Below are 13,247 nucleotides of genomic sequence, written 5' to 3'. Positions count from 1 at the left end.
TGCATTATTGTGTGACACAATGCATCATAGCACTTGTCTTATTAGTGAGAACTCCTCATGCCACTGCCTGGATTTTTGATCTTGCCAATGGAGAATGACTTGTTTAAAGAGCTTACCATAGTGCCAGGCATGTGGAAGTATTTGACCAATATTAATGACGTCTGTTTGAGTTACTAGCTTAGTGCTGAGAAAGTTCAACTTGATACAAGCAGAGAGCTATTGAGTAGATATGAGAGGAGAGGGACCAATTGCTTAGAAACCAAGTGTCCTAGAGAGTTCATGCTGAAGGAAAGCAGAGGAATATTTGCTTAGCTGGTTTTTGACTTTTCTCCTTAGGGAGAACATCCAAAGATATTCTAAGAAGCTGTTCTAGGTAGAATTAATGAGCTGTACAGGGGGCAACATGATGATATGGGCAATTTCTAAGGGTCCAGGAGGTTAGTCTGGAGAAAGACAGAGAAAAGCCGTTTAAATTGGTCTGAGACGTGCTTCGCCCCACTGAAGAAAAAGATAAGCAGACACAGCTAAAACTGATAACTATATAATAAACCCAATAAAAACAAGTACAGGATGCCAAGGGAGATTTCAATAGGAATCAATTTGTTTGGATGAAATGTGTGTCTGGGAGAGGAAAATCAGACAAAGGAGGACATTTTTGTCATCATGAGGATTTGGCTCCTTTGCAAATGCCATGAACTGGTTTTTCCTTCTCTTCAGAGTACTGGGTTGGTCCATAATGAATTTGCCAACACAGAATGTCTTACTCCTTAGCAAACCTGATTGGATCAAAGTTGGGACTATCGGCAATAATGTGCTTACCTAAAGAACTGAAATTGTTTCATTTTTTAATTTTTTTTCCTTCTCTGCCAAGGTAGCTTGGCAGACTTCTGGAATATTCACTGGGTTCTGGGCATTCAGTCTGGGCTGCTGGTGACATGCATACCCAGCTTGGAATGTGAATAGAACGATGTTTTCAGAGTCTTGGCTGTCTTTTAATTGGGGGCTATGGTGGGAAAAATAAGATGTTTGGCAATTGTTTTTGAATTCACCGGCTTTGCTTTCCCTTAGAAGATTATTCATCTGTGTTTGCTCAAACTTGGTGGAGAAAGTTCTCTGCTCATTTAGCTTTTTGCTCCATTGAAAATCTCCTTATGTTATTTCTCTGAAACCCCAAAGTCTGAAATCAAGGTTATCCTAGAACAGCTGAGACCACTGGCTTCTTATACTCACCTCATCTGTTGCCCTAAGAGCCAAGCATGCCTGTAAAAGTAGACCAAATTAGAAATGGCAAACCTTTGTCTTCCTCATCTCTGCCTTATATATCAAACAGTAGCTTGGTTTGTGACTGATTATCATAAATATAGATGGGATACAGCTATGGGATAAAAAGTTAGCTTTCCTGAATTGAATTTCCTTTGGTAAAATAATATTCTTAACAGGAAGGGTCTTTTGTCCTCATTTACCTTGGTCATGATACGCTAACTCTCTTATGTTTGCATCCTTGGCCCCCTTTACTCTCCTTCTATTCTTTGATCCCTTTCTAGTCCTTCTCACTTGATACTCCATTAATTTTTATGGAAATTCTAGATGTCTCTGTAGGGTGCATCCTTTCCTTAGGATAAATTCAACAGCCCAGTTTGACATGGGGAATACTATTAAAGCTACCTGAGCTGGCTCACAAGCAAAATTCTCTGTTTCCTCCCTTTATACTGAAGGTGAAGTAAAGAAGATATGTACATTTTCATCATATATCTTCCTCTTCTTTTTTGGTCCATCTTTTGGTAAATTTGCCAGTACTTTGAATAATGATACTACCTGAGGACACAGCTATGCCTGCCACTCCTAGGCATATACCCAAAAGATACTTCAACATGTAATAAGGACACATGCTCCACTATGTTCATAACAGCCTTATTTATAATAGCCAAAAACTGGAAATGACCCAGATGTCCCTCAACAAAGGAATGGATACAGAAAATGTGGTACATTAACACAATGGAGTTCTACTCAGCTATTAAAAGCAGTAACTTCATAAAATTCTCAGACAAATGGATGGTTGTAGAAAATGTTACTGTGAGTGAGGTAACTTAGTCCCAAAATAACACACATGTTATGTACTCACTGATATGTGGATTTTATGCAAAGAGCTTGGAACACCCACGATAAAACTCATGGATCATGTGAGCTCAAGAGGAAGGAAAACCAAAGAGTGGATGCTTCAGTCCTACTTAGAAGGCGGAACAAAATAATCAAGGGTAGTAGAGAATGGGAGGAATTGAGAGGAAGGGAGGAGGGGAGGGGAAATAGGGGCAGAGTTAGGTATGTGAATCAATGGAGGAGAAGTGCAGAAGGCCAGGAAATCGAACAGAGGTGTGTAACGATGGGGGATGGGGATAGTACTAGGGGTAGAAACCGAAAAGTCCCAGAAGCCAGAAAATTAAGTGCCTCTCAGTACTCCAGAGGGATGACATTAGCTGAAATATCCCACAAAGGGGAGGGATATCTAGAGATTAGGCATAGCCCCCCAGTAGAGGGATGTGGCCATCCACTCATATCCAACATTTTATCCCAGAATTGCTCCTGTCTAAAGGAAATATAGGGACAAAGAGTGGAGCAGAGACTGAAGGAAAGGTCACCCAGAGACTGTTCCACCTGGGATCCATCCCATATGCAGACACCAAACTCAGACACTATTGCTGATACCAAGAAGTGCATGCTGACAGGAGCCTGATACAGCTGTCTTCTAAGAGACTCTGCCAGAGCCTTACTAATACAGATGAGGAAGTTTGCAGCTAACCATCAGGCTGAACATGAGGACCCCAAGGGAGGAGTTAGGGGAAGGACTGAAGGAGCTGAAGGGGCCTTATCTGGCATCAGTGGGAGGGGAGGCCCTTGGTCCTATGAACGCTTGATGACTCAGTGTAGGGTAATGCTAAGGTGGTGAGGTGGAAGTGGGTGGGTAGAGGCACATCATAGAAGTAGGTAAGGGGGGAGGGAATGAGGATTTGCAGTGGGAAAACTGGGACAGGGGATACCATTTGAAATGTAAATAAATATCCAATTAAAATAGTTAAAAAAGAATAACAGCAAATAGGAAAAAATAGATGTCAATATTGTTTAGTTTTCTACCTGAAACCTTCAATCTTCTGATGCCAAGAACTCTTACAATTTTGATTTCATCATTTTTTAAAATTTTGTTTTGAATTTTGAGACAAGGTCCCACTATACAGCTTTGGCTGGCCTGTAATTCACTATGTAGATCAGGCTGGCCTCAAACTCATGAGAATGGGGTTTCACATCGTGGGTCATCACACTGAGCTGGATTTCTTCTTTGTTCAGAAATACAGGATTCCTCTTTGTATTTCTGAATTATTCACATTCTGCAAACAGCTTTATGCCAACTTGTCCTATTTTGGAGCTTCAAGCTCCCATGCAACCTTATTTTTTCCACTTGTCTTTCTTGTAACACACCAATATCCAGGGCTCCTTATAACTGAAGCTGGGTCACAGTCATGTTTTTCCTCGAGTAGTCTGTAAATGGATTTTAATAAACTCTACTAACTATTAATATGACTCAGCCAGGCCCAATAACTGAGGCAGAATCCTATGGATTGTTTAATCAGCTCCTGCACAATTAGTGGGGCATTACCCCTAATCAATATCTCTATTTGCTAGACTTTTATGTTAATTCTCAGATATGCTCCCCAAATAAATGCTGTTTTAATCTTGTCCAGATTACTTCTCTCCATCAGTCTCTGTCCTGGGGGGTGCATTTCAGTGAGGCATGGGTTCCTCATCCATCAGGTTGAATAGAAACCTCCTGTTCTCAGTCTTCTTCCTCCTTCACTCTCTCCATAATTCTTCCTCCTTGTGGTCCCAACCTGAGACCTCTAGCCTGGTAACTGAAACTCTACCCCTTCTATTCTTCCCAGCAATCGTCTGTAGCCAATTTATTTGAACTAATAGCTTTAAAGCAGGAAGCAAGGTTTACATAGCATCAATTGGTGTAGGTGAGGATTTGCTCCTTTGGGGGCAGCCAGATCTTGGAGGCCTGATTTAGCATGTGGATACATAGCAGCATAAGTTCAATCCCCCACAACAGCAGTCATTTTCAGAGCCTGACCCTTAGTAACACTTATGCCAAGTCAAACCTTTAGCTGTTTGATAGTTTCATATACTTCATAGGCCTAGTCAGTTTGTAAGAAGTCACTTTTTTTTCCTGCTTATAATAGCCCTGCTTCCATACCAATTCCTCAAGACTTTCAGGAACTTAAAATAGCATCAGATAATTGTATACAAAAGAAGATGCAGAAAGCTCAGAAAACTTGTTCAATTTGTGTGTCTGTCTCCATCATTAGTTTCCTTCTTCCTCTAAGAACATCCTTCTTTGAGATATACCTTGAGCACATTTTAGGAGTTGTTTACTTTTAAGATGGTACTCAGAATATGACTCATTGAAAGAGCAGACTTTCTCACAGTCAGTCCTGTTTGGATTCCAAAGTCTGATGGCCACACACCTGCTAATCCACAGTAACCACTGTAAGCCACAGTAGCCAATACTCAATGCTAATACAGAATATGAGCTTTAGTTTGTGTTTAACTTCTACCTTTGGCTCATCAGAACTTCTAAACAACTGCCAGGTATCATACTTCTAAAATGCATAGGACTAGGGCTTTACAGATGATGCCCAGTTTAACTGGCATCTACTGACTTAAAAAAATGTTCACAGTAGACAGCAATGACTTAATGCTGAATCAAAGGAAACAGTCAAACTCCAATCCAATTTGATTTGCAACTTGGAATAAAAGCAACATGTCTTGATTTAAATGTCAGGCCCACTGCTGAGTGATGATTTAATAACTTTTATGAGGGATTCTGTCACAGCAAATTCAACACTGGAATAGAGCGACTCGGAAAGGGTGTTAAAAGGATGTAGAAGCACACAAAATGGAACAGACTTATCTTAGTGCTCATCCAGAAATTTTGCATAAAGCTCATTTGCAATAAGAACCCATTCTTTCCCTCTATCTTGCTCCCAGATCTTTCTCTTAGCAGATACACCTGTTCGGATATGAAGAAAACTACTAGGTGTAATGCCAATTCACTGCAATTATTTTCCAAGGACACAGGTCCTAGAATAGGTTTAGCAAAAAGGTTCAGAGGCAGTACATTTAATTCAAGGTCAAGGAACAGTAAATATCACTGTTTCTCAGGAGAATTTTAAGAACTGATCTGTTTCTAGTGTCCCATCTTTAGGGAAATACTTAATTATTTTTCCCCATCTTAATAAGGAGTTATACCCAGTGTTTTTTTCCCCTTAAATCTACAGTTTGCAAGTTTCAAGGAAATTATCCCCCACCCCATACCCTTAGAAAAATTTAACTTGTGGGTTTCCCAGCTTTCTTTCTTTGGCAGTTACTTTATAAGTTATGAAAGAGCCAAACACTGTTACTCAGAGCTGAGTTCATCCCATTTTATTGGCTAATTCTTTAGTTATGAACATTTAATCTTGTTGGGCTGATCTTTTAGTCATCAAGATGTATTTTGAAGAAAATTTAAATTCTAAACATCTGCTGTTTGCCTAGGTGAGGGTTCTTCAGTCTTGAGAACACTGATATTTTGGCTAGAAAATTTTTGTCATAGGGAATTGTTCTATGTTCTATATTATAGTTAAAGTCCAGGTTTAGTGGTCAGTGACGGAGGAAAAGAAAACCATGCTGACATCTGGCCTCCATACTTATACGTGTGCATACGCACACACACTGAGGGGTGTGAGAACTAGGACCCAGACATTAGATCACAGTAATTTATATCTCCTATTGTTTTTCTCCTTGTATAATGAAAAGGCATGCTACTGAGCTTTAAATTAGGCCTGTCCTTGACACCTTGTTTCTGAGACTTTTAAGGTACCCAAGTCATTTGCCTTTCTAAACTCACTTGAACAGACTTAATTATGATGGCTGCAAGAATCAAATGAAATTGTAGTACTCAAAATATTGGGTACTATCTAGGACTGTTGGTATATGCCTATGACCTAGCACTTGGATGCAGGAAGACTATAAGTTCGAGGTCAGTCTTGTGTATCAAGCCAGTGTGGGCCACAGAGAGAGTCCATGTTTCAAAAAATGTTTTGATACAGAATATCTGTTGGGTAAATATTTGATAATAGGATATGAGTATCAATAGTTGCGTTGAGGACAGTCTTGCGGACTTCCTTAAAGGTGGTTAGATGTTCAGAGTGACAGTTCCAATGAACTGTTGCTCCCTGTTTCTCTATCAGTCCATATAGGACTGTTTAATCAGTGTCCAAACAGTTGGTGAGATGACTGGCAGTGATAATCAAAGTGGAACAGTAGTTCTGAATGCTTTGTTTGTTTTCTTCTGGCAATAGCAGATATACAGCCCCCCGACCCCCGTTCCCTCAAGCAGAGTATGAAGAGGGTCTGGGAACAAAGATATATTTCTGTTTGTTTTAACTTCCTGGACAGGAACAGATGGCTGGGACTCCAGTGCTATTCTGTGGCTTAACCAGACTGTTTGAGAGAGGAAATTCAGAGTGTATTTGGGATGACAATAGGATCAGCTTGACATTGGCTGCCCACCCAGTGGTAACTGGTTTTTTCTTTTTGAAAAGCTTACTGAGGCTTTTCTTGATATATATTTGCCAGGTAGAGCTGCTCACGCTGTAAATTTGCTTTCTGATTAGAGTTTTGGAGTAAAGGCACACTATACATATATTCTTTTCATTTGAAGAAGAAAGTCCTTTCCTAGACCCAGAGTGCATGTGCCATAAAAAATATTCCTGCGTTTTAATGAGGAGATGACCTGATAGGAGAGCGAAGAAACAGAAGGGTGATGCCCTTTCTAAGATAGATTGGGAAACGCCTAGGGGCATGAATTTACTTAGCAATTGGTACACCTTAGGGATGGCTCCATCTCAGAAATGGCTCCTGACTATTCTGTAATGCTAGCACATTTTCATTGGAGAAGCTCAAGGAGTGGTTTACTAGGAGAAGGTTATAAATTGATTCAGGGGTCTCCTTTTTATTGCTGATCAATAGAGCTGATCAGTGTCACAAGATGTAACTTTGGGAGAGATTCAGATTAAGGCTAAGAAAACCATAGGGAAGCACAATATGAGACTAAGTTGGAGATGTGGTCTAAATTCTTGCCTCTGCCTTTCTGCATTTGAGACATTTCATAAACCTCATATTTATTTCAAAGCCCTATATTTTAGTCTGAATGCTAGGATAATGTGTGTGTGTGTGTGTGTGTGTGTGTGTGTGTGTGTGTGTGTAATATATATGTACTTCTAATGAGAGCTGAGGAATGTTTTCCCTGCTAATTTCAAAGCATTTGTTTTGAATATATAAATGAATTGGGTAAACCTCTCTCTTATCTACGGAAAGATAAGAAGTGATATAGAAATATTGACCGATGACTGCAAAATAGACTACAATGTAGTCTCACCATATGCCACCATACGCCACCATACGTTTAGGTTGAAGCCATTTTGGAGATAGGTACATTCCTTCATCTTAGGAGGAATTTCTATTAAAACTATGTCTTCACAAGACAGGGACTGTTGAGGAGGGCAGTGAGGATTGTGGGCAAATTCTAATAAAGTATAATGATATATATAAATGAAAACATCATAAAGTCAATTGTTTTGTATGCTAATGTCTTAGTTATTAGGCAACTTACAAAAAAAAGTATGTAATATATGGGGTCATGATTCCAGAGAATTCCAGAGAGTATGTGACCATTACAGTGGGTTGTATGACCATAGGCAGGCAGGCATGATGCTGGAGCAATAGCTGAGAACTTACATCTGATCCACAGGTATGACACAGGCAGGGGCTTAACTGGGAATGCTATTGGCTTTTGAAACCTGAAATCCCACCATCCAGTGACACACACACCCTCCATTAAGGTCACACCTCCTAATTGTTCGCAAACTGTTCCGCCAACTACAGACTGAGCATTTAAATACATAAGCACATGAGAGCCATGTTATTCAAACCACAAACTAACTAAAATAAGGAAAACTGTTATTAAGTGTTTTTTTTTTTTTTTTTTTTTTTTTTTTTTTTTTTTTTTTTTTTTTTTTTAAATCCCCTTTCATCTCTTTGATAGCATTGGTAAACTAGCTTTCTTCATTATTTTGGGCTGGGGCCACAGAGACTTAGGAAAAGTTTTATGATTGCCTAGGACTATTGTCAATGTACTATTCCTTAGAATGACTGCGATTCTGTACTTGTCAAGACAGGGATAAGAGGATGGCTATTCAAACTCAAAAGGATGGAAAGATGGTAATTTGATGGCCTCCTATGAGGGAATTTGTCTTAGGCAGTTCAGAGAGAGTTCTAGGAGATAATCAATAAGATCTTATGAGCTATGGAACATTGAGCAAACAAAAGAATATGGTAGGAAATGTATACATTCATAAAGATTCATGTGAAGGGAATTTTAGGCAGAGGAGACAGTATAATTCCATTTTAGAGTAAAAGTTCTATAGGACATTTAAAATATCGGTAGTATATTACTTTAGATTTTTAATATCATTGAAGATTTAGATGAATATTTCATGTTGATGTCTGCACATTCAAGTGCACCCAGCTTCAGAATGCTGTTGAGTAGATCAGACATCTTGAAATTTTACTCACTGTGTTATTAAAAAACTAGAAGCCTCAGCTATGTGAAGTGTAAAGTTACCTTTTGACATTTTCTCCAGCAGAATAAGCCATATGTGGGTTATTCCAATGGATTCTTAGTTCTCTACTTGGTTGGGATGACTTGCGCCTATGACAATGTGTTAAGAAAAGCTTCCGGTAGGTGGCAAGTCCTGAATAGTTTTCTTTGTAAGATATACATCAATGAACAAGAGGACAGAAGTTGTTATTTTTCCAAGGAGATAAAACACGAACAAGGACTTGTTAGTGTAAGGACAATTGAGGTGGGACATTTCGTGGGTAGAAAAGCATTGTTATTTGAACCGATCTTAAACTCTTTCCATGATACTTTAGCTAATCAGTTTAAATGAGAAACATAAGATTAAACTGATACTATGTAAAAAATATATTTGATAATTTTTTTTCAAATGTAGCCTTGAAAATAGAAGTTGTCATAAATATCTGTCTTGGCATCTTTGACTTGTGGTCACACTAGCTTTCTGTAATACTTTATGTAGGGTAGAGAACTATCACTGCCTATTTCTCATCCCAGGACTCTCTACAGATTTGTATAATTAGGCACCTACCACCATTTCCAGAGTCCTATGTGCTTAAGCATTTCATTGTAGCAGGTAGTCACTGTAATAACTCATTAAATAACAGCTCCTTCTCTGTGCATTAATGTTTCCTGAAAGAATTTTACTAAAAGCATTGATCAAATAAGGTGACCTACTTTTATAAAATGGTGTGAGGTGAGGTGAATGTGTTTGAGCATGTGACATTTTTCTTACTGTTCAAATGAAAGCTACTCCCTTATAAATTTAACTTTGATACCAATATGTACTTTCTAATTTGTACTACATACTAAATGCTTAGGTTAAAATAGAGACATCATAAATAGAAAGGGACCTGAGTTTTTTTTTTTTTTTTTTCTGTCTCATCTCCTAATATTTCAGGACAGGATCTCATAGAGAAGCACTTGAATGGTAGGATATCTCTTTGGTTAAAAATGTAGTGCTTGTGAACAATCATTAACTGTGGTCTATAGTCCAACTCTACCATTTTCTAGCCATGTGAGTGTTCCCAGCATTTGCCTCATCTGCCACATCATTTGTAAGAAAAGAGTACCTGGCTCATGAAGTTGCTGGAATGATCAATGAGGTGCATGTATAAAAATTAATATAATGTATACTATATTATTAGCTGTCTCCTGTTGTTATTACAATCAGTGTTGCTGTAATGTTACCTAATTTTATAAGTTCTTGCTAAGGCATGGGGCAGCAAGCAATTATGGAGGAAATAGAAAACTCAACTTACGTCACACTTATCCTTAAGTTAACCATCTTATGCTAAAGCAGATGTTTCAAAAATATGTTTTTATAAGGGAAAACTCTTTCATGGGGTCATACTCCTAGAGAAAGAACTATAGGTAACTAAGAGATGTTGAGAGAAGGCGAAAAATAATCTTCTTCAATGGAAGACTTCCCTCCTTGTCTATCCAGTTCTAAATGGTCAACCATGAAATCATACACACACACATTAATTCATTCTCTCTCTGTCTCTCTGTCTCTCTTCCTGTCTCTCTCTCTCTCTCTCTCTCTCTCTCTCTCTCTCTCTCTCTCTCTCTCTCTCTCTCTCTCCTCTTTCTCTCTCTCTCTCACTAGAAAGTAGGGAAAAGGAGGCCAGGAAGTAGGGCTTGGGAAAATGGAAAGGTATTTAATAGAAATTATGTAATTATACCTCTAGAGACTACAATTTATTACTCTGAATGGATATATGAGAACATAAGCCAACATTTATGCCTCAATCTTTGTTTTCACAGGAACTTGTAGACTTGGCTGGGCCTATTACTGTGCTGGGGGTGGAGCTGCTGCAGCCATGTTGATCTGCACCTGGCTCTCGTGCTTTGCTGGAAGAAATCCCAAGCCAGTTATGTTGGTGGAGAACATCATGAGGAATACCAATTCTTATGCCATGGAGCTTGATCATTACCTCAAACCTTAAGTGTTGAAAGACTGACTAAAGAGGGAAAAAAGACCTGAAAAGGGGTATTAAGCCAAGGCAGCCATCTACTATTAATATACCCTAGGGCTTGCAAACTTCTTGCCCACTTATTCATTTCCATGTTCCCACAAAACTCTGAGTCCATGTATATTGAGACAATTTATCAGCACAATGGTTCAAACATTCACTCCCCAAGAGTATCTACTGGTCATACAAGTAACATTGAGTACCTTTATGCAAAATAAGATTTTTACTTGAAAAGTAAAGGAATAACCAAGAAACTCCTCAGAGTTCTGTAACATGTACTTTCCACTTACTTTAAAGCTTGGATTCAGTTTTCCTCAGAGGCACTGGAGGACAGACAAAGCCATTTCCCACCCATTCATTTGCATGACTCTCACCCTAATATTTATTGCTCCTCACAAGCACATCTTGAGAATTAATATTCCAAATGTTAATGATTTTTTTCAGGCTTATACTTTGTCTCATTTTTTTTCTCTTCTCATGCATGGGAAAGCTTGGTAGAAAGGTAACTTTTATTGGGGAAAACACTAATCATGTTTATGTGCATATAGTATAGGGCACCTTTCACATTATTCTTTAGAATATTCATAGGAGTTAATTTTCTACTCTTTCTGGATGACTGATATCAAAGTATACTGGCAAGGGTTCCCTAAACCATTCTAGATAGAGGAATGTCATTCACTGAGTCATTTCTTGTCAGGTGTTCAATAAATATGAACGCCCAGTGAGGAGGGAAAAGATGTGTTTGCTGTATCCTTGAAAGTTTTATCTGAGGTTATTATAAGTGACTAGAAAGTCTGCAAGGATGCTTCTCCCAGTAATCTTCTGCAGTGTGATACAAGTTTCTTTGCTTGCTTTAATTACTGCTCTTCATATCATCTCATCTCCATGTTCAGTAAATTTGATATGAAAGAAAACAGCCATTATGTCGCCTAGGGCTAAAGTGATGGAGGCTAATGGATGGTGTAGTACTTTGTGTCTCCTGGAGAAAAAAGATCGGCCTCACCCCTTCTGTCAGCTAATTAAGGCCAGTGCTATTATTTTATAACTCCAGCTTTTGGGACTTGGGAGTGCCTGAAATTCAAAAGGCCAGCTCATCTGTTTCTATTCTTAAACACTCCACCATGGATTTGGTCCTCCTAGAGGGGAAAAAAAACCCTCACAAAACTGGCTTAATTAATTGTAGATCATCTCATAAGGAGTCAGAGTCCTTATATTTGCCTCAAGTATGTAAGTTAATTCAAACATGAACTCCATTCATAGTCATTCATAATTCACTCATTTAGTCATCTGTTTAGGAAACAATTCTTAGAGTCCACATTCTGTGCCAAACATTAGGGTTAAATGATGAAAACAGTCTCTGCTCCCTCTTGGTCCCTACACTTCTTGTAGACAGGACAAATTTTGGGTCATAGTTTTTGTGGGTGTGTTCATGCCTGTATTCCTCCACTAAGATTCCTGTCTGGCTAAAGGAGGTGGATACCTCAGGCTCCATATCCCCTACTGCTATGAGTCTCCCCGACTGCTAGAGTCACTCTCTCAGACTTCAATTCTAGGTGTCTGGCATGTCCTAGACCTCACCCCCTAATTTCCTTACACTCTCTCGGCCCTTTCTCTTCCTGGTTCTCCCAGTACCTGATATCACTACTCTGTTTCCCTCCCCCTCCCTTCTCCCACATAGTTCCCTTCCTAGAGGGAGGGGTCTTGTAGGGTGCAGACTGGGAGGAGAGGGGCTGTGATCCATAATGTAAAGTGAATAAATAAATCAATTCATGGAAAAAAGAAAATAAAAATATATACTCACACAAAGCAATAATGGAAATACATTTCCACCCTAAAAGGAATAGAGATGAGTTTTCGACAGCATGTCAATAAATAGTTTTCGATGTGTTAAGGGCTAGGAATGTTAAAGCAGGGGAGGAGGGACTAAAGGATCACAGAGTAACCAAGAAACTAAGTTTGTGGCTTAAGAGATCACGGTAAAGATTATTTTCTGAGTGATGACTAAGATGGGTTTGAAAGATGAAGAAAGGGAGCTAATCGTAAAAGACAAAAAGTGCAGAGGAACAGCATAGGGTGAAGACTAAGCTTACAAACAAACTGGCAAAGATGAAGCTGGCAGGGAACAGTAGCCAGATTCTGTACAACACAAGGTAATGGGCCTGCATTTTAACCTAAAGCAAGTAATAATGTAAGAGCATTTGTGTTCTTTCAAAGGTCTGCAGCAAGGAGTATTACAGAGGGTAGGGTAAGAGAGGCTAGAGATGTTTACGTAACTCAGTGCCTAGTAAAATTGGAACAAGGAGTGGAAATGAGCAAAGAATTAAAAAAAAAAAAAAAGTCTAGGTTGGGCCTCTTTACTTCCAAAATCCCAACTCCAAATACAGTTTCTAATGTAAAGCAATTTAAGTTCAATGTCTTCAAAAAGAAATTCCAGAGCATTTCACTCACATTTGATGGGTTTTGAGATTAAGAATGAGGAACTTACATATTCTATGCCAACATTCCAAATCCAAAGACCTCTGAAAATTCAAAGCCAGCCTTGG

The 13,247-nt window shown here is 38.9% G+C and overlaps 1 protein-coding gene across 1 annotated transcript in view; it reads left to right on the top strand.

The window, feature by feature from the left end:
* LHFPL1 (LHFPL tetraspan subfamily member 1) overlaps window positions 1-10,677 on the top strand; it is a gene marked incomplete at both ends in the record, with an annotated part of 31,656 nt that extends 20,979 nt beyond the window's left edge. Inside the window, one exon of the mRNA XM_080910402.1 lies at window positions 10,496-10,677. Coding sequence (XP_080766528.1) covers window positions 10,496-10,677 — 182 coding nt within the window. The remainder of the gene's footprint in view (window positions 1-10,495) is intronic.
* Between the last annotated feature and the right edge of the window lie 2,570 nt (window positions 10,678-13,247).

The sequence above is a fragment of the Micromys minutus genome, assembly GCF_963924665.1.
Source record: "Micromys minutus genome assembly, chromosome: X".
NCBI lineage: Eukaryota > Metazoa > Chordata > Mammalia > Rodentia > Muridae > Micromys > Micromys minutus.
This window is presented reverse-complemented; position numbering and strand designations above follow the sequence as displayed.